Here is a 23,335-nt window from a genome sequence, read left to right as displayed (position 1 = left end):
TCTAAATGTTACACACGGATCAATCTCACAACAACCCCTTACAAGAGGTGCTATTATTATAATCCCATATTACAAAAAGAGGCACTGAGCACAAACACAGGACTAGTTGGAATCTGAATGCTAGAATTTGACCAGCATGCTTTAAATTTTGTGTTCTTATCCATTTTACTATGCTGCCTTTCTTGGGCAGTATTAAAACAGTCTCAAAAAAACTTCTCTTTTTCTTTCATGTCTTAAAGAGTAGAAATAAAGAGCAGAAGTTATCAGGAGATTCCAATTATTACATAGAGTTAAGAAGCTGTAGTTAACTGTAATACATTTGCATACAAATTTATATTGACATATTCAGACAATTATTGGACACTGCCCATTTTCCCCAATAAGAAAAGAAACACATACTAAGGATATGGGCTAGAATAAAACTTGGAAAGAAATTATTAAGAATTTCACCAACTATGAAGCCTTAGAAAAAATAAAGACATAATACAGTTTTAATTTTCATCTCTCAAGAGTGATTATGCAATTAATCACTGTGAAGCTTTGGTTAGTTACTTAAATTCTTAATAGAATGGAAAAATTAATGCCTGATCTCTATGCAAATTATGTATTGAACAGTAATGAAATACTGCAAATAAATTCACTATGCTTATCAGCATTTTAGACATCCATACTGAAAAATTCTATTAAGGAACAATAATGATGTAATTGTTTATAAAACATCACATAGAATAAAGAGAATTTAAATAAATCAAAGGGAAATAAAAAATGACTACTTCTGAGGAAGGCCATGCTAGTTAGGAGCTATGAAAAGAGAATTATACTTTTTATTCCTCACATTTTTGCATTATTTTGATTGTTTAAAACAAGATTGTTGGTGTCTTATACATGAAATTGAGACAGATGAACAGGCAAACAGAGATAAATCCTCAAAACATGTGGAAAATTTAACCAGATATCAAGAAATAAAAGTTAACAACATGACTTCAGGCAAGATATTTGACTCTGTGGACTTCAGATTCCTATAATAAATATTATGGATATGATGCCTCTAATACCCACTTCCAGTAAGAAAATTATAAGTAACCTTCCCAAGATCACAGGGTTGTGTGGGTTATGGAAGTAGGATTCAATTCCAGCTTATTCAAATATATGGAGAATGTAAGGGACATGTGCCCCCCCAAATAAAACAAAATATTTAAGTGTTCATCTGTGGAAGACTTACCTTCAAGACATTTCAAACGCTGTCTATATCCTATTGCTTCTACAACTTTTTGTTGTTATTGTAAAAACACAAAGCCCATTGCTAATTTAGAAGACTGAAAGTTTTTCAAATAGCTTCATAAAATAAGAAAAACACAAAAATATCCATCTAAGATGATGCAATATGTGGAGCCTTGCTCTAAAATGCAAGCTGTTTGGTTATTAATCAATTGCACATTAGAGGAAAGGAGAAAGGCTACCTCCATGGTCCAGCTGTCACATCTATAAAGAAGCATGATCAGATTCATGGCTTGGAATGTTTATCACTAGCTTAACATCAAGGGACCACTGATGCAAGAATCTTTTCCTAGTCAGACAAATCATAATAGCATGTGACTAAAAGTGGCAAATCTCTGATTTGCTTAAAAGATCTTGATAGAGTTGAATAGTTTTTTACTTTCTCCAGCTCTTTCTTTTTCATGAGTTAAATTCCAGGTTTCTATCACAGTCCCCACAGGCTTTCAAGAGCAACTCTTATCTCCACTGCTCTCCTCTGCTTCTTCCTAACACTCGTTCCTTGCAATTGCAAGCTCACATTTTCTTCTTATTTTTAAGAATTAATACATCTAATAAGTAGGAAGTGGAAGTAATTCAGGATCTACGGAAACAATAACCACTGATCTAGTGCTTCCCACAAAGATAGAATAATAGCTTTCCCAGGGAGCTAACAATTAAAAAAAAATAGAAATCACAACAGGAACTAACATAGAGAGCTCACTATGTGTTAAAGATTGTGATAATTACACTATTATTTCTTTAAATTCTCACAACAATTCTAAGGATTGTGATAATTATATTATTATTTCTTTTGATCCTCAAAACAACTCTAAATTTTAAGTTTAAATTGAGTGAACTGTGATTACCCCTTACCTATTTTACAGATAGGCACAAAAATAAGTAACTTATTCAAGTTACTTATGGGTTATGTGGGTTATGGAATTAAGATTCAATTCCAGCTTATCGGACTCTGAACCCTTGCTCCTAACCCCTGCTAAGCTGTTACCTGTCCAGATGTAAATCAAATGCTTATTTCCCTGGACCTGATTAGCTCTCATTTTCATTCTTTCAAGCCTATGAAAGAAAGGAAGGAAGGAAGGAAGGAAGAAAGAAAGAAAGAAAGAAAGAAAGAAAGAAAGAAAGAAAGAAAGAAAGAAAGAAAGAAAGAAAGAAAGAAAGAAAGACTAACTTTACACTAAGGACCTAGAGTCCTCTGGATAATTATTACTATAACTTTTTCACTTCTTGACATATGCCTCATATTTTCTTCCTCATCTAACTTTTTCTTCCATGAGAGTGTTGTCCCTTAAATGTGGACCCTCTCCTACCTCTTGCTGGCTTCATTGCTTTGTGGTCTCAATCAAGTCCACTGCTTTAATAACTATTTACACCAGATGACCCAGAAATATCTTTATTCCAATTTCCCTTGAAGCTCCAAACTTGTGATCAAACTTCCTATTAAAACCTCCTCTTGGAAGGTCTAACAAGCCCTTAAAATACAATTCTCCATGTCTACCCTCCTCTTCATCAAAAACCCAACACAACCTGTCCTTATCCACAGCTGTCTGAGTGGATTGTGTCACCATCTGTACCCTGAGACAGGGGAGCAAGCCCATGGTCATCCTGGACACCACCCTCCTACGCTTCTCCCACAGGTCACCACCAAGTGCTCAATAACAGGCCACTAACCTCTCAAAGCACTCCACTTTTCCCACCACCAAACCACCACTTCTCCATTCCCAGCTAACATTCCCTCTCACCTGGAATCCATCACTGTTTGGATTTGCACCCCTCACTGGCCTCCCTCCAATTTTCTAAGCTTCACTAGGTGATATTTGCAGAATCCAAAACAAAACCCTGATTTACCTGTTGGATACACAAAAATCTGCTGAGTGAGTGAGGATTAATTTCTATCGTTTTGTATTGGAAAGTTGTATTTAGTGTCATTTTTTTCCTTCTTTGTTCTGTGGTTTGTGTTTCCTGGTGATTTCACCTGGCATTGGTGCCATGAGAGCTGAGGTTTGAGGTGTATGCTGTAGTTCTACTTTTCCTTTTACTTCTGGAATGCCTCATCCTTTATTTTAACTCATAAGAAGAGAAAAGAAAGGGCCTTCGGTGAAAAATTGGACCTCTTATTTCTATTAATGAAACTTTAAAGCCTTCTTTGCCATTTAACTTTCTCCCTACAAGTCTTACCTACCTACACATTTAGGTTACTTAAGAAGACAACAATATTGTACTAAGATAAGTTTATGAAATGATAAATAGGACACCAACCAAAGATTTTAGATTTGATGATGTTTTTGCCATAATTTAATTTTCTTTTTTTTTTGCCTTTACAAAATTTTTTTATTAGTTGCTCATGACAATACAATGATCTTGACATATCATACATAATTTAATTTTCAAGAAAAAAAATAACAACTAGGATTCAGCCTTTCCCAATCATCTCTTCTAAGATAAATGAGCATTCAGACAAAATGTTCTGATATTAATTTTGCTTCAAAAGTTGAAAAACTAAAATCAGAACATCATGTATCTTCAGATATGTATGTGAGTGTTTAACGTACTGCTAATTTCAAGTTGGAGTTTACTGGAATAGGGGATAGCCATGTCTTTCTAAAAATATTCAATTCAGTTAGCCAAGCACATTGGGAAATGGAAAATTGGAGAAAGCATATTTCCTTTCACTTGGAGCATGGTGGAATAGACCCTCTAACAAACTCGTAATGACCCAATAGGCTGACATTCAGAGTCAAAGAGATAACACAAGTGTCCTGACTTCTTTTTATTCTGTGTCAAATGTGAGTCCCTATCTTCATCTGAACTTCAGGAATTTCTACTACAGATAGTGATGCTCCCACCTGAAAAAAATAAGAGTATTACTAAGAAAGCACCATATGTATATTGGAGGGGAAAAAACCTGAAGATAGAAAGTTTTTTTTTGGACTCTTAGTTGAAACTAGACCATGGATCCCATTTTATATAAGTGTGTGTGTGTGTGTGTGTGTGTGTGTGTGTGTGTGAGAGAGAGAGAGAGAGAGAGAGAGAGAGAGAGAGAGAGAGAAAGAACAGAATGTTTCATTTTTGAGTTTTTGCTTCAAGATCCAAGGATGCCTGTGACCATATGGAAGCAATTCAGGGTAGTGGGCATGCTGGCCAACTGTGTGGGCTTTCTTCCCCTTCACAGTCCAATTCAAATTATGTGTGACAATGGGTTAGGGCCAATGAAGAGAAAACTATTGGAAGCTGCACCTGAAAAGAAAGCCATCACTAATTCAAGGCCAGCCTGGGTAACTTACTCAGACCTTGTCTCAAAATGAAATAAAAAAAGGCTAAGGTACATGTAGCTTAGTGTACAGCACTTGCTTAGTGTGTTGAATGTGTGCAGGCCTGGATTCAATGCCCAGTACCACCAAAAAATTTTAAAAAATTAAAAACGAAGACCCTGAACGCAAGATTCTATCACTGGGCTGTAGCTTTATGACACCTGGAATCTGTTCCAATGACTGAGCTCTGTGGACACATACTTCTTGAGGAGCCTCATGAGAGCTTTTAGCACTTTCCTTCTTCCTGTCCTCCTAAAGGGCAAGAAACTTTACTGTATCCATCCTCCAAAATTTAGCTTAGCTTCTGCTATCTGAAAAACAATATCCTAGGATATTATTTACTTTATTTATTTATTTTATTTTTTTGTGGTGCTGGGGATCAAACTTAACACCTCAAGCATGCTAGGCAAATGCTCTACCACTGAATGGCATCCCCAGCCCTAACTTGCTATTTTTTAAATGTCAAAAAATGTATGCAACATAAAAAGGTCTGTTTTGTAAAATCAAAAGGATAAATAGAGACTTTGAAGGTAATTTTGCATTAGTACAGGGGTCATTCTGATTTTAATGATGTTATATTTAGTCAATATATTAGACACCCAAAGGAAAAATATTCTCATAACTAAAATTCATAATTTTTTCAGAAAAAAAATATTAAAAAGGAGGACCCTAAGGCCAAATTTTCTTGAAACCAATATCAAAAGGAATTCATGGTTTTCTTGAAACCAATTAAGGAATTCATGACTCAGAATATTTAAAATTTTTTTCAAAAGCATAATTGTTTACAAGATAGAATTAGAACAATTTTTTAATGTTTTCTTTCATGTTTTGAACATTTTGCAGAGCTGTAGCATTTATAGTTCATAAAAAGTACTAAGTGAAAATTTTCCATCTTAACTCTTTGCATAAATTCTACTTCAGGAGAATCAGCTTATATGGACCCGAATATGACTTAAGCTAGAAAAAAAAGTAATTTTAAAAATTAGTGGTGGCACATACCTATAAACCCAGTGGCTCAGCAAGCTCAAAGCCAGCCTCTGCAACTTAGCAAGGCCCTGTCTTTAAATAAAATACAAAAAAGGGCTGGGGATGTGGCTCAATGGTTAAGAGACCCTGGGCTCAATCCTTGGTACCAAAATTTGTACACACACACACACACACACACACACACATTCTTTGGGTCTAAGGAAAGGTAGAACTGTTATAGGAACTATGAGAAGGAATGTCGCATGGAATGAAGATTTGCACTGGAACAAGCAAAGGGACCATCTGAGTCCCAGCTTGCCATCAACAATGACAGAGTAAATGAAGATCAAAAGACATACACAATGGGCCACAGATGGAGCATGGTCATCAATATTATTACTTGTATTATTATTATATTAACATCTACTGTTAGGAATGATAGAAATTGCAACAAAGCTAATTCTTAATATATGAAGAGTGTGTGTGCATATGTTCAGCTTTTAATCATATATCTGTGAATTCCTAAAATTATTTTTCTTAAAAAAGTATGACCAAAAAAATCTTCTCCCAAGAAGTTTACCATCTTGGAGAAACTGTAGATACACAATAAGCCAAAGATAAGCCAGTATCAATGGGCAAAAAGCAAACAAAAACTGCAAGTATTTTAAGGAATCATGGCTCAGAATATTTAAATTTTTTTTCAAAAGCATAATTGCTTACAAGATAGAATTAGAACAATTTTTTAAATCATGTCTTTGAGTCTAATAGATTTACAGTTTACAAAAGTAACCCAACAAATGCCCATGCAGACAGACGGAAAGCATTCATACTTGTGTGGAGCATGTTATATGTCTAGTAAAGATTTCCTGAGTGTGCCTGTTTTTAGAAAGCTACAGTTATCCTCAGAACAAACAATATTCCTCAATTCACTCTGATCTGATTGATGTTCAGTCCCATTATTTCACCAAGACAGCTTTCATTGAGGTAGATGAGACCTCCATATCACCAAATCCAGGAGACCAAAGAACCAAGCCAGAGAGCTACATGGTCAAGAGTAATCTTTAAAGCCCACACTGCTGACACTGCTGAATACAGAAATGTAAGTAAACATTTGTTCTTTGTTACAATAACAATTACATAATTCATTTAAAATAGGTAAATTGATTCTGATGGCATTTCAGGACTCTCATGAATTAAGGATACTGCCTACCGAAATTGGCACTATGTCATGTGACAAATGACAAAGATTCTTTGGTTGGCCAAACTTCAGTCAAGTTTCTGAAACTTCTTGGAGACCCATCTGTGCACTTCCTTGTAAAATCCAGTTTTAGCAAAAAGAACCCTGCTAAATCAGTCTCGTCATATGTGATCATCCTCAATATCTGATCAGGTTCTTAATCCTACGCCATTCCCCAAGTTGCGTCTGATCACCCTGGTATATTTTTTGCAAAAATCCTGATAGTTTCATAAAAATCTTCCTTATTTCTTAATACAAGGGGGACAAATGAATGTCAGTAGAGGGGGCAGAGAGAGAAGAGGGGAGGGGAGGGGAGGGGAGGGGGGATAGTAGAGGATAGGAAAGGCAGCAGAACACAACAGACACTAGTATGGCAATATGTAAATCAATGGATGTGTAACTGTTGTGATTCTGCAATCTGTATATGGGGTAAAAATGGGAGCTCATAACCCACTTGAATCAAAGTGTGAAATATGATATATCAAGAACTATGTAATGTTTTGAAAAGCCAACAATAAAAAATTTAAAAAAAAATCTTCCTTATTTCTGATGCTTCCTCTGAGTAATTTTCCTTCCACTGCCCCCACACTGCTCTTCGGCCATAAATTCTCACTTGCCCATGTTATATTCAGAGTCAAGCCCAATCTCTTTCCTCCACTGATGGACCACATCACAATGACCTCTCCATTTATTGCAATGGTCTTGATGAAAGTCTTCCTTACCATTCATTAGCAAGCATCACTGAATAATTCTTTTTTTTAACACATGTGGAACTTATCTTATAATTTATTCAGAGAATGCTAAAAAATAAAACTATTAACATTTGCTTCTCTTATAACCTATGGACCCCAAATTTTTTACTGCATGTTTATTTCTTGGAAATTTTCAGTCTTTTACATTCTTATTTAAAAAAATAATTTTAGTAGCCTACTTCAGATGCCCTAAAAGTGTAATTTCAGACTATTCTGCATTTCAGTGCTTTGAATTATATAATATATTCTTAGAAAGATGTAGAGGAAGGCATAATTTCAATACAAAATTCAGAATTTATATTGGGCATTTCAGACTCCTATGTCTTTTTTGTGGTTCCCAAAAGGAAGTGCCTGTCCATCTGCCATGGTCATGAGCCTGCCTATCTACCCAAAACCTCATGATATCACATAAAGAAATTTGTATTCTAGTTAAAAGAAATAAAAAGAAAAACATCATTTAAAAAAATATTTTCCTATATAGATGAAGATATTTGCAATCCCAAAATTTTATGAAATAAACTTTACATTTTACCCTATATACTAATAAAATACCTAGAAATATATAGAAAAAATAAATTTGTATTTTAAATAAGATAGAACTGTGAGGAATCAAATATGAGGAAGAATTCATATCAGCTCTCAGTGGCCTTAAAATCATGCTTTTGGGGACTTGCTTGTACATAGTAATAAAATAATCAATCTGCTAATATAAACTCATGTATTTTAATTTCAATCATTGAATTACTGATAATTCTATGTAATTATACATTTTGCCAATTGATAATGATGGTTACCGAAATTGAATAATAGCAAATAATGTCATAGGTCTTATCAAATGATTTAGGCATTTAGAAAACCATCTTAAAATTTGATTGATTTTTCTTACTCAAAAACCTTCTGGCTATATAAAAATCAGTTTGAAACTATTTACCAGGATTTCCTAAAACATAAATTTTAAATTGATCTAATAGTATATGTACAAATAAGGATTATTGTGATCTCTTAATGATGATATACATCTGTTTTGAAGATGTTACACTCTGGTATGATTGTGACTATAATAAGATAAGCTTTAGCTTATTCTCCTTGAAAAGTCGCCTAAGCATGTGCATTTCCAATAACCACTGTGGAATAATGGATATTATAGCTTTAACAAGCACTTATTTTGAAGCATTGGCAATCTATCAACTTTTATGACATTACTATGTTCAACTTATCCATTTTGAGAATGTAACCTTGTTATTTTTATAAATACTAACAGCGCTGATGTATATGTGAATTTCCTATTAAAGTAAGGGAAGCGTTCTCTGAGCAATTGAACTTAACCTGCCTTCATTTCTGTGATTTGTAAGAATTCTATTGATTGAGACGTGTAGTTAAATCTACACTTAATGAAATTTACTGCAACATCTTACACCCAGTTTTCTCTCACATTCTTTAAAGCAATAGTTCCCTGGACCAGCAGCATCAGAATATCTGAGAACTTGTGAAAAATTAAGATTCTCAGGTACCATCACAGAATGGAGTCACAAACTCTGAGGTAGGACCTAGAAATGTGTTTCAACAAGCCTAGCAGGCGATTGTGATGCAAGGATGTTGTTGGAAAACCTCTGCTCTAACAGAAAAAGATGCTCCCTTGGTATAAGACAGTCTTTATTCCTACTTTGGAGCAGTGAATTTTGTACAGTTTTTGTCTCCAAGCTTAAGATGCTATTATACATTATTGGACATGCTAGTATTCATTATAGATGGTATCAAATTTTGAAATTTTATGTAATAAAGACTTTAGGCTAAGGCATATTTTTAATTCATATGAAAATATTGATGTGTATTTAAAAGTTGTAAGAAAAAAGAATTGTCACCACTTAAAACACTAATGTACAGTGTCCTACCTGTCACAATTTTAATGGATTTTTTTCCCCTTGTAACCAAACTAAAAGAAAACATGGCTGGTTCTAACCTTTGCCTTTAGTATTTCCTGGGTCTAGAACTTGTGTAGTCTATACAACCAGGACCACGTGTATGTGATGAATAAATGAAAAAAGAAGAAATAAATGTTTCTAAACAAAGGTAAGATGGTGATGTTATCTCAAAGAATGGATAAAAAGAGCTGGCTTATTCTGTCAATATTGCCCATGATGTGGCCTGTGTACTCAGAAAATCTACTGAGAAACCTGAAAAAATAAGAGAAATATTTTTGTACATTTTTTTTTTATTGACAGCGGGGTAGGGTGGTGCAGGTCACTAGCCCCAAGGCCTTGTGTATGCTGAAGGAATGCATTTCATTAGTAATATACACAATCAAATCCTGAATATATGCATTATAGATACCAAGAGTAAAACTTTGGGTAAAACATTTTTTTCTCTCTCTTTACCAAGAAAAAAACAAAACAAAAAAGAAAAATGGAGCCAACTTAATAGTAAAATTTTGATTAAATAAGAATTGTTTAAATGTTTTCTTAAGTTCATTAAGAACCTGCATTTCCTCTTTATTACTGTGTGCATCAGAAGGCTATGGGAGTGAATTCTGCCTATTTCCCTTCATGTTTTAGTAAAACCCACATTTGAAGTTTGAGAAAACCAAAATAGTGTGCTTCCCACTTAACAGCAGACTTCCCCAGTAGAATGTCAATCTTTTGAGAATTTTTTTAAATTTAAGGAGAAAGAATACTTTCATAGAGCCATACAGAACTGGCATAAGTAATTCATATTCACGGATGTCACTGCGATTCTTTAAAAAATCACTATTCTTTTATAAAATACTTAAAAATAATGATAGACTTACATTTGTCAAGTGTTCAGTTACATCAAAAGGGAGATTACAATATGTCAAGAAGTAAAAAACTTAATTGCATGAGTTAATAAAATAATTTGCTTAAATAAATGCACAGCAGCTAGATAAACATATTAAAGCAACTTCACAAAACCATCCCAAAATAAATTTATCTCCATTAGAGAAAAATCTGTAATACCTGAGACTGTGCATTAATATTGGCTCCTTCCTTAACAAGAACTTTGACAACTTCTGCTTGTCCAGCCAAAGATGCAATGTGAAGAGCAGTATTTCCTTTCTGTTTTGGAGAAATAAAGTAGAAAATGTTAGAGGTTCTCCAATTTTGTAAAAATCAAAATGTACAGGCATTTTCAAATGAATACAATTTATCATTTTATAACAATAGTAGTCTTCCCACCTACTTGTATTTTTCTACCATTGAAAATTGACAATTTTCTCTAGTATCTCTCATTTCTGTTTTTCATAATATTGCTCTAATGTTAAGACATAGGAAGACTATTCTCAGTGAATAAAAAAAAATTGGGATGTGGGTGCATGAATGTGTGTGACAATATCTCATGACACTCATGGGAGTTAATCAACAACTAAAGAATGCAACTACAAGGAAGTTCTAACTTTAAAAAGAGTTTACTAAAACATTGAATGTATTTCACCTTGCAATGAAACCTAGGGATTCTCAGTGGTAGTTGTGATTCTAGATACAAGAGCATGTGGACACTACTCAAAAATATTTTGAGAATAAAAAAAATAAATCTTACATGAATCATAACATTGACAATGAATTCTACTATTTTTTAATACCTTTTTGTTGACAGACCTTTATTTATTTATATGTGGTGCTGAGAATCGAACCCAGTGCCTTACATGTGCCAGGCAAGTGCACTACTGCTGAGCTATAGCCCAAGCCCTGAATTCTACTATTTGATACATAAAAATTTATCATTCACAAAACCAATTGTCATTGAAAAATAATTTAAACCTTCTGTGAAAATAAAATATAGGTAAAGAGATTAAAAATACTTGTGATGTAATCAAAATAAGTAACAAAAAATGGGAAAAAAAACCCAGATATCTATAGATTCCAAGACTAAGTTCAGACAATAGTTCAATTTCTGCTACCAAGCTACTTGTGAGGCCACTAACCCTTCACTTACTATGCGGGGACTCAGTGTCCTTCTTATTAAAGGAATTTCTTTTGGGAGGGAGGTGCCTGGAAAATTCCACAACTCTAATCTAGGATTAAAAGAAAACCTATATTTTAAAATCTCAATAGAGTCTAAAAGAAAGGAAAAATGAAAATAATAACACTTCAACAACCAGAAAGTTGTTGGTTTAATGAATACACTATATTAATATGGGCAATTTTGGAGGCAAATAATTTTATTTACCCTCAAATATATATTGTTTAAGTAATTGTTTCACGCTTATTTGATGTGCTTAAGAGAAATATTTATATGTTCAAAGTAGGTAATTTACTACATAAAGTGAACTTATATTTTAAGTTCTTTTGAATTGCCTGATAGTTGTTTTTAAATTTTCACAGGAATTGTTCTTTACTATACTATAAGTCGGACTAATGTACATTTTGGTAGTTATGCATGAAGCATTGGAAATGTAGGTTATCTGACCATATTTCTAATTTATTCCTGAACTCTTTGTCCACTAAGCCTGGGCCTACACCTGAGTGTGTAACTTGTCTCTCCCCCTCTACCACAGAGTATTGTCACACTCTAGTTCTCTCAACAGGGTTAGCTATAGCTGGTTACTGATTTTAGTTTTCCAAATAAAAAGTTTACTTTTAACAGACAAACATCTGTCAACACTGATGATATTTTTTTAAAGTCTATTATTTATAACAGACATGTCAACAAGTTCAAATGTATTTTAACAAAAACAGCATCCACAAGGGATCATAGCTTCTAGTAATGCCAAGCATCTTGTGTATTTCTTTAAAAGTGAGTTCCAGTTGGGCATGGTGGGGCACTGTAATCTGAGCAGCTAGGGAGGCTGAGGCAGGAGAATCAGAAGTTCAAAGCCAGCCACCTCAGCAATTTAGTGAGGGCTTAAACAATTCAGCGAGACCCTGTTTCTAAATATGAAAAAGGGCTGGGAATGTGGCTCAGTGGTTAAGTGCCCTGGGTTCAATCCCCAGTACCCCCCTCAAAAAAAAGTGAGTTCCAAGTTCTTTATAAACACACATTTATAGTGAAAAAAAATCTAATCTTACTCTAGTAATTCAATCCAAAATCCAAAAGCTCTTTTCCATTAAAGGATTCTGTATATTCCCATACCATGTTGAATGAATACATTACAAGATATGTCAATTTAATTAAAGCATGAAAATTACTTGTTCATTTCCACTGACAAGTTTGCCACATCAATTTACTTTTAAAAAATGAATTAATCTTAGGGAAAAAATGGTATTATTCACAGAGGAATATATTGATCTAGTCCTCTTTGTGAATCAAAACAGGAAAGACAAAATATTCAATGCTAGATTTATTAATGTCTTCAGTCTCATGTCTGATAAATCCTTAAACAAAAGATTCAAACTAGTTTAAATGGGAGGACTTCCACTGTGGTTGTGTAGTTATGAATTTCAATGCTCCAGGGAACCTCTGAAATGCACACTGGGAAAAGAAGCTCCAAAGTAAGTCCTCTTTTCTAAGGAAGACAAGTTCTATCAGCATGAACATTACCTTAGTGGCAGAATCCACCGAGGACCCTCGTCCCAGCAGCTCCTGCACCAGCCCCACGTGGCCTTCCTTGGCAGCCAGATGGAGAGCGTTGAGTCCATTCTGAGAGAAGAACAAGCAAAATCTCAAAAGAAGAGTTATGATGAAGTGTGCCCATCGAATTCAAACACAGAACCCAGAGAACACACAGACTCTGGTGAGTCTGTCGGTCTGCCTGCCCGTCTGTCTGTCTCTCTCCTCTTTGTAGTCTCTTTAATCTATTCAGTTCAGAGACTGCCTTTTAGTGTTTCTGATTCCGATAAGCAAAAAAGTAAATATTCATCAGAAACATGAATTTGGCAACTTCATTTCAACAAAACATCTTGTTTTTTCTTTAATTAAGGAATCTCTACTCTTCTTTTTTATTTTTGTTTTATTTTTACTCAAAACTGGCTCAGAATAATGCTCTCATCAACCAACTATAATCTAAGTGAGGGCAAGTGTATATCATCCTTGCCAGAGGAATCTCTACTTTTTCTAATGAGAAAACAAAGAGAATAATTCTACAACATTTATTTTGTTGGGCAAAAAATAAAATTTTGCCAAGTTCCTAGAACATATAGAGCTTTAAATTAATCTTACTTTTTAACAAGTAGGAGAAAAATGTTCCTTTTATAAAGTTAAAACCACAGGACAATTTATTTTATTGGTGAATTATAATTACACATAATAGTAGGCTTCATTGTGATATGTCTGTACCTGCACATAGAATAATTTGGTCTTATGCATATCCATGTACCTCCCATTCCCTCCCCAAAATCCCTACCCTCTACCCTGCTGGTCTCCCTTCTATTTTCCTAAAATCCTTTCTCCTCCCACCGCCTCTTCTTTTCTCTCTAGCTTCCATAGGACAGTTTTTAAAGCAATACAACTCTTCAATGATAACACTTTACTTAAAATACATTTTGCTGTATGGCACTAAACAGCCTTTCTTTAAGCAAAAATTTAAATTTTATCTTATATTATCTGTTAAAACTATAACATCTGGTTCCTATCTATATAAATCTGTAAAAAGTTTTTTACTGCAGCATTGAAAAAACTCATTTAGCACATCATTATTTAACATAATATACAGTCAATGCAATCTTTACCAAAGTATCAATGATATTTTTCATAGAAATACAAAAATCACTCCTGAAATTCATGATACCACAAAAGACCCCCAAAACCAAACAATCTTAAACAAACAAACAAAAACCCAGAAGGCATCATACTATTTGACTTCAGAATATATTACAAAGTTATAGCACCCAAAACAGCATGCCCCTGGTGTAAAAACAAACACATACACTTATAGAACAGAGAACCCCAAAAGAAATCAACACACTTGGCCAACTGTTTTTCAACAAAGGTGCCAAGAATACACATTTGGAAAAGGGTGCCTTTTTGAAGAACTGGGGCCAGGAAAACTTGATATCCATGTGCAGAACAATGAAGCTAGACCTCTGTCTCTCACTAATTCCAAAAATCAACACAAAATAGATTAAAAACTTAAATATAAAACCACAAACTATAAAGCTACTAGAAGAAAATACAAAGCAAATGCTTTGTGACATTCACTGGCCAGAGCAGGATTTTTTTTTTTTTTTTTGGAAAGGACTTCAATAACACACAACAAAAGCAAAAATAGACAAATGAGATTACATCAAACTACAAAGCTTCTTCTGCTCAGCAAAGGAAATAGTCAGCAGAGTGAGAGACAATATTTTAAAAAGACAGAAAATATTTGCAACTACATATGAAGTTTGAAAGTAGATCTGATCATACATAGAAGAAGAAACATAGCTGGGTGTGGTGGCCCACACCTGCAATCCCAGCAGCTCAGGAGGCTGAGGCAGGAGAACCTCGAGTTCAAAGCCAGCCTCAACAACTTAGCAAGGTCTAAGCAACTCAGTGAGACCCTGTCTCTAAATAAAAAACTGTAAAAAAAAAAAGGGGGGGGGGTCTGGCTCAGTGGTTAATCCCCAATTGAACCCTTGGGTTCAATCCCCAATACTAAAAAGAAGAAGAAGAAACATATTAATATATTTGCTGTACAGTAATTATACTTAATGATTTTTTAATTTTTTTTTAGTTGCTGATGGACCTTTATTCATTTATTTGTATGTGGTACTGAGGATGGAACCTAGGGCCCCACACATGTGAGGGAAGCGCTCTACCACTGAGCCCCAAGCCCAGCCCTTACTTAATGATTTTGATATAGAAAGTAGTCAGCCTTTTATGTTTCAATAAAGAAAATAGGTAATGTTTGCTTTTTTTTTTTTCCTTTGCAAAACAGCCCTGGTTCCTCATCCACATTTAACTTTGAGTAGCCAATAAAGTTGTTCTACAAAACATGCCTGTATGGTTTGGGCCCATTTACTGACACCAAATGGTAGAAAGTGAAGAACTTCTAATATTTTTTATTACATTCCTAGAAAAATTAACAAATGAATCAAAAAGGTAATAAAAACTTGAAAAAGGTTTTGATTGCCCCTTGCATTCAAGCAGTATGAAAATGTTAACGATGTTAAATACAGACAGGTGATTCACAAATGAAAATTGGTTTTTGCTCCTACTACCAGATCAAGGAAAGCATTGCATTATAAAGTTGTTTTCTGATCTAATTATTGAACATCCAATCTCTTTGGTAATAGGCAATTATAACTGATATACACCTATTCTGGGGACAAGCAGAATGACCATAAGGTAGGAATTTAAAGGTGATAGTTAAGGTACTTAAGAGTTTAATCTTAACTGTTGTATCAAGAAATTTGTAATGTTTTGAACAACCAACAATAAAAAATTAAAAAAAAAAGAGTTTAATCTTTTCTGATACCTTCTGATTGCTACATATTCTTCTGCATAGCCATCACTGACTTTCCCACACTTTTTAAAGAAGTCTTTGGCTCTGTATATAGAGAATTGTGTAAACGTTTTGGAGTATGGATCAGTTACTTCAGTAAGAATCAAATGTTCCAGCAAATGGAAGTTGTCCAGATGGCCCAGGAAGCAAAAAGGTAAGGAATGTCACATTTGAAGATGTCTGTGGTTAGCAGTAGGCTTCTTTCCTTTCTCTGCCTCCATCGGGTTTTAGAACCCAAGAATTTCAAAGGACTGTTTAGATTATCCATGGTAATGATTCACTTCCTACTCAGCTCCAGGCCCTAGACAGAGCATCTACTCCATAAATACTGCCAGATAAATGAATTAATCTAAAGAGGAAATGTTTGGTAAAGACTACTTTTATAAAAAAAATTAAAACTATTTAATGCATTTTATATAAAAAGATAATGGTCTCTATGATTTATAAACTTGCTTATATCAGGGCTTTTGTCCAAATGGGATTAGACATTTTTGATTTGGAGATATTTTTTTCCAGGTGTCTGAGGCATGATGGAAACACCAGATTTATTCTGCCAGAACATATCTTCTCTCTAAAATCTCATGTCATATAATTCAGGAGTCTTCTAACTTTAGAGGCAAATGGTAAACTTGGTTAAGTGACAAAATCTACATGGATGACTTTCTGTATTGATCCACTCTTTTTTTTTTTTTTAAATAAGTACCAGGAATTGAACCCAGGGATTCTCTACCACTGAGCTATATCCCCAAGAGACATATCCCACCCACCCCCTTTTTTTTTTCAAATTATTTTGAGACAGGGTCTTGCTAAATTGCCCAGGCTGGCCTCAGCCTCCTGAGTCACAGGGATTACAGGCATGTGCCACACTGCTTGACCAATCTCCCTCCCTCCCTCCATTCTTTCCTTCCTTCCTTCCTTTCTTCCTTCCTTCCTTCTTTTCTTCCTCCCTCCTTCCCTCCATTCCTTCCTCTCTGTGGTACTTGGGATTAAACCTAGATCTTTGCACATGCTAGGCAAATGCTTTACCACTGAGCTACATCTTCAAAGCTGTTGATCCACATTTTATGAATGTCCTTTCTAAGACAAGAGGAATGAGGTATTAAATTATTTTATCTCCTCTACTCTCTTTTAGTTTAAAAAATGGACCATTTTGATGATCATTTATGCCTCATTAGATAACCAAAGTGATCACTTTAGCTTTGCGGGGAGGGCAGGGTGTACCAGGGGATTGAACTCAGAGTCATACCACCACTGAGCCACATCTCCAGCACTATTTTGTATTTTATTTAGAGGCAGGGTCTCACTGAGTTGCTTAGTGCCTTTTGCTGAAGCTGGCTTTGAACTGCTATCCTCCTGCCTCAGCCTCCAGAGTTGCTGATGTGTGCCATATGCCCAGCTAACTAGCTTTTTAAAAAGTGGTCTTATCTGATGTCAATGTTTACTAGATGTTAGAAAAAGAAAGTTTAACCTGTAAATTGAAATCACCAACCAGCTGAGGGAAGATGGAGAAGGGTTTCCCATCTAGAACAATCAGAGCACTCTAAGCAATTACTCCAAACAGATTCAACTCTGTGGTTAAGCCTCTGGCCTCTGAGCTATTATCAGCTGAAGGAGGAAAAGAAGGAAGCATCTTCACAATATTTGCCAGTAATTTCCCTTCCAGTTTCTTAATTTTAGTATTTCTGCCATTATCATATCCCTGGCATAGGAAAATTAATTTTACTACAAAAATTAAAAATCAGGACTTTTGCACCCAGACTGTCAGTGGTTAAACATTTACAGACAATATCACTGTTTGAATGGCAAAGTTGAAGGTGCTTTGACATTTTTTTAAAAATATGAGCTGGAAAGATGGCTCCTCAAAAGCCAAATTCTCTAAAGTAGAGTAGCCTCAATCTATTCTTTACTTAGCTCTAAAATTCTAAAATACAGATAACAGATGGAATCTACCAATAGGAAATCTTGTTTATATTTCTAATATACAGTCAAGCATTATTAATTATTCATCAATCCTTTATTGCTTAAAATGATTGTTCTAAAGTGGCTTGAAAAATCATCTCCTCCACAGTAGTACCCTGAATGCCACTTTAGAGACTCAAAATAGAAAGAGTTGAGGAATAAAATGTTTTTTAAAAAGGTGTAAAATGTCTCTTTAATCCCACAAATGACAAATCAAGGTCGAGAGCATTTATAACACTCTGCTCCATCACATCTGGGGATGTGGAAATATCTATTTCCCCTTGCACTCTACAGTAGCAGCTCATCTGAAAACTTCCACTTGCTTAAGACCAGCTCATGAGAGTCACCAAACTTCTTATTTCTAAAAAAGTTTTTCAATGTATTTTTTTAAATTGTTGATGGACCTTTATTTTATTTTATATGCGGTGCTGAGAATCCAACCCAGTGCCTCACACATGCAAGGCAAGTGTTCCATCACTGAGCCACCACCCCAACCCCAAACTTCTTATTTTTGTTTCCATAAATATGGGGAAAAATGTGTTAAAAATTAACAAAGGTACAAAGACATGACTTTCAATCTAGAAACTTATGAAACCCAAATATATTTTTAATTAATCATTTCAGGAGAGGGTATCCTCAGGAGGACCCCAGTGACATATTACTTATCTTAGTTGACTCCATGGAGTTTACTCTTTATGTATTCCAAATGTAGCCTACCTCATTTTCACAAAAGGAAGCCATTTAAATCTCCAACATATGAAAGAGTATTCTCTCAACAAATGGCCAGCTTTCTTGTAACTAAGTCTGACCTTCTAAATTAAAAAAAAAAAAAATTAAGGAAAAGTTATCTTTTTGAGGGGAGACACAAAGTGCCCATTATAAATCACTATAGTATAGTCACATTTTATTGGAAGATTAAAAGAATATGATTAAAATTTTCTTCTTGAGGAAATAATTAAAAAACAAAACTGTTATGCAAATCAAATTCAGGATACACATGTGTGTTCAAAATTTTGTAATACTAATACGTACTACTACTACTGAAACTAGAGTGGCTTTAAAGACACAGATGGGGGAAATTCTAGTTACAAATACTATATATAAATTCTTCTGTTGCCTTCTTTTAACATGCAAACATTTGGGATTGCAGTCATATTTCTAAATACATGTCCATTAGCAGCTTTCTTTATGCTAATGTCTTGGTTTGGGAATTTTTGACCACAAATAATTTTAACTAGAAGTGGAATATGTTGTCAGGTGTAGTGGTGCACACCTATAATCCCAGCTACATAGGACGCTGGGGCAGGAGGATCGTTAGACTTACCAACTTAACAAGACCCTGCCTCAAAATAAAGAATAATATAGAAGGGCCTGGGATGTTGGTCTGTGCTAGAGCATCTACCCCACATGTATGAAATACTGGGTTCAGTCCCCAGTAACACACACATACACACACACATGCAAATATGATAGTTATCAGAAAAGCAACTTGTATCAACAGGACTTAAAATGTTTTATTTTATGATCATGAGCTAAAATAAATTACATGAAAATGGAGAGTGACAATACTATTTAAGGATAGAACTAAGTTGATTTATTGAGAATAAGATATATAATGTTTTTGGTTAGCCCATTCTGGGAAGTCCTATGGGTAACAATTTCTAAAAATCCAAACTTCCCACAGAAGCCACATTGATGCTTTTTAGCAGAGAGTAGTCACTTGATAATACTGGCCCAAAGTTCAAAAGAGGTTGTTGTTGCTAAATATTTTTACTTTGTCTGGTAAAGGAGTAGAAAGAAGACAGACATGCAGAACTGGGCAGCCTTTTTATCTGAGTGGAGAAACAGGGCACCCTCTAGCAATTCCCAGTAGTGCCTTCTGCACATGTGGTGTTTGAGGAACCAAAGTCCTTTCCATTTCAAGACGTTAAGTCTCTGCATTCATTAGAACATTCATCATAAGCTTACTGAGTTCTGGCCAAAGTGTATCTGAAACAATTTGTGTTTAACAGAGACATTAACTCTTCACTCCCTAGATTAATATCAGGATTGATACTCAGTTAGATCACCAGAAAGCAATGTGTCTGGAACACATTATTTCTATTCCCTAGAGAAATGGTTTCACTCAATTATGAAACATGATGACCCGTTTGGTTTTTATGTAAGATGGATATAAAAGATGTCCATCTGAGCAAGATTTTATGGCCTTGTGTTTATAGAATATCTATTCTCTGGATTAACTGTTACTGAAGTCAGTAACAGGAAAAAGTTTTATTTAAAAAAAAAAAAGCTCTTTTCTTCCTTTTGCTAAACTTTAAAAAAAATCATGTAATTCACTGTCGTTTTTTGCTAGTTTCCAGCAGACACAGGATAAATTCAATATCCATATGAATTAAGTTACTCTATCCTCTAGTTCTCTATTCTTTTTCCTATGTATAGTTTCATTTTTGACAATGTCAAAATCACAGGATATGTGAACATGTGCTGTGCCACCAATAAGTTATTGAAAAAAAAATTCATTCCTTTTGACCTCAAAACAGCACTGAGTTAAGTGTCATTCACACTTAGATTACCTATTTTGACACCACTAAGCATGTGTCAAAATAGGTGATCCCCTACCTCCTAATTACACTTTGGATCAATATGATGACTGATTCTAATCAGCTACTCAGTCTCACAATACTGACCAACAATTTGGGGAAAAAACTTAGAAATGTATTATGGTTAAAAATTTAAGATGAATTGATAAGAATTAATTAAACCTGAAAAATAGTAGGCTAAGCACTCAGTTAATATTCTTAGTATGCTAGAGGGAATAAAACACCATTTGTGTTATAATTCTACTGAATAAATAGAAGGAAAGTAGATGAATATAAAGTTAAAAATTTTGCGAAAAACAAGGAAAGCCCATGGAACAATTGGGTTAATTAGAGAGAATTGGAAATATTTCCTTTTAGGTGCTAAAAGAGTATTATTTGTATGCAATTGACTATGCTTTTTTCTCTTTCATTTTCTTCTAATTTCCTTTTTTTTTTCCTTCTTTAAAGTGTGGCCAACTGCAGGAATAGTAACATGGTGTTGGAAACTATAAGAAATGCAATCTGTTCTTGCTCTGCTACTAACCAGTAGTTAGAAACAAGTTTTAGGTGAGTAACCCACAATGCCCTCTACCAATATCATATAAACAACAACAATAATGATAACAATGATCATCATCTCAATGGATGAAAATGTCTATTTAAGGCAGTATGATGACAGATAAATAGATGAATAGTTATGAGCATCAGTTATGTACTAAACATTGTGTAAGCTACTTTACATATATTATTTTTTTACTCTCATAACAACTCTCTAAAAAAAGGCTGTTGGATATGAGTGTCTACCAATTAATGATCTTAAAAAAATTATTAACTCAAGCTGTATAGAGTTTAAAACTGGAAAGGATCTTGGATATCTGGTAAAATAACATAGATGAGCAAACAGAGTTCAGAAGTGAGTACCTAGCTAAGGTCAACATGGAGAATGAAACCCACTCTCCTAATCATCACTAGAATTGAAAATGTGAGATGAGTCATAAGAGCCCAGACTTGACATTGAATGCTCTCCAAGGAATATTCTTAGAATGTAGAGTGATGAGATGGAAAAAGTGTAGATTTTACAGGAATTAGCATTGCATACTAATCTAAACCCTCCCTGCCATTTCCCCACTGAGTAAACACTAGTCCCTGCATCTTCAGAAAGGGACTGTGGTCTTCACCTGATGCTCTAGTAAAGCAAAAACAAAACAATAAATTTTAAAAAACAGTTTGGCAGATGGTATGTGGTACCAGTTATTAGTTTTCATATCCTACTTGCCATACATAGAAAATATTTTAATATCAATACTGAAAAATTAAAGGCTTTCCACATGCAAGTTGAAGTATACATGTCTTGATGTGTCTTGTACATTTCATGTAAACCCAAGTCCTTCTAGAAAATGTTACTTCATAGATAATTTCAGAGATTCATTATAATTATTTTTGATATTGGAAAAGAATACAGAAATGGTTTACACTATAGTATCATTGCATATGTTAGAGAAGCATTTGTTTTATATACTGTATCTATAGAAGAGTACTTATTCAAGAATGATCTAGTGATATTCTAAGCATAAAACAGAAAAAGTCATACTAAATATGAAAGTTATAGAAATTGTCCTCCTTGTACACTGTAGCACTAAAACAATAACAGTAACGATCCATTCTTAATTCCAGCTGGTCCTGACCATGGTATTGAAATTAGTAAATATGATAATCTTAGGGTGCTGATATTGCTGATAAGGCCTCCCTTCAAGTTTAGTGGCAAAAGACATGAAGCTGATAAAGAGTATGAACAGATTTGTCGTACAGAGATGTGTTACCTACAGCCTTCTATTGAAATATGAATTTAGGAGGGAAGCATTTTAGCATGATGATATGATGCATTGAGGTATAGATCCACTTTAGCAATGATCAACACAGGTGTTAGATTCTCTACATGCAGATATAGACTAATTTCTAGCAATAGTTTAAATATCTGTCAATTACACAAGTTGAACAGAAACCAACCAAATCAGCTACTATGGATAGGTCCTTGATATTGGTTTACTTAAGTTAATACTGATAAAAAATATAAGCTTGAATTTTTAAAACAATCAACAAATATCCACTGAGCCCTTATTGTAAGCAAGATATTGGGCTTCATAGATCTTTGAGTACCAGGCAAGGTATCACTTTTCATACTACAACTTTAGAATAATGCTATTTCTATATATTGTTAAAATGGCTAAACAGACCAAGTAGTTAAAAAACAAGGTCATTAATGCTACTTTGAAACAATAATGAGCATATCAATCCTAAAAAAGTTATCTTTTTTGTTTAGTACTTCTATCAAAATTTTATGAAGCAATATTGTAATTGTTTACAATGAGATTTATGATACTCTAGTCTCTATTTCCCTTGCTGATTTTATTATATATTTTGCCCATTGATGGATTTTCCTAAGCTCATATAAAACTAGAAGATGAAACCCCAGGTACAGCAGATATGCAATAAAAATTTTTATAGAGTCGTTTGAGTGTTAGTTAAACTTCTGTCACATCCAGAAAAGCCACAGAGTTGTCCATTCCAAAAAGTTGAAGAACAGAATCAAGAAGATTTTTATGGTTTATATGTGAGGTGTTGTGCTTTGGATGTGAGGTGTCCCACTAAAAGCTCACGTGTGAGACAGGGCAAGAAGGTTTGGAGGAGAAATGATTGGGCTATAGCCTTAGCCTAATCAGTGAATTTATCCCTCATGGGTTGGATCGGTAACTGGAGGCAGGTGGGGTGTGGGTGGAGGAAGTGGTCCATGGGGGACATGGCTATGGGCTATGTATTTTGCATCTGGAGAGTGGAGTCTCTCTCTCTCTCTCTCTCTCTCTCTCTCTCTCTCTCTCTCTCTC

General features: G+C 34.4%; 1 protein-coding gene and 1 non-coding gene across 51 annotated transcripts in view; both read right to left on the bottom strand.

Annotated features, from left to right (window-relative positions):
• The window catches only part of Ank2 (ankyrin 2), a 554,279-nt gene that overhangs the window by 154,652 nt on the left and 376,292 nt on the right, over positions 1–23,335 (bottom strand). For all 50 annotated transcript variants that reach the window (XM_048813760.1, XM_048813787.1, XM_048813791.1 and 47 more), the window contains 2 exons: positions 13,035–13,133; positions 10,514–10,612 (listed from right to left, as the gene is read on the bottom strand). In XM_048813760.1, coding sequence (XP_048669717.1) covers positions 10,514–10,612; positions 13,035–13,133 — 198 coding nt within the window. The remainder of the gene's footprint in view (positions 1–10,513; positions 10,613–13,034; positions 13,134–23,335) is intronic.
• LOC125619878 lies at positions 13,459–13,531 on the bottom strand. The gene has a single exon (XR_007351464.1). It is a non-coding gene; the product is annotated as a small nucleolar RNA SNORD103/SNORD85 (small nucleolar RNA).

The sequence above is a fragment of the Marmota marmota genome, unplaced genomic scaffold, assembly GCF_001458135.2.
Source record: "Marmota marmota marmota unplaced genomic scaffold, marMar, whole genome shotgun sequence".
In the NCBI taxonomy this organism is placed as follows: domain Eukaryota; kingdom Metazoa; phylum Chordata; class Mammalia; order Rodentia; family Sciuridae; genus Marmota; species Marmota marmota.
The sequence above is the reverse complement of the archived record's forward strand: the minus strand, read 5'-3'. Positions and strand labels throughout refer to the sequence as shown.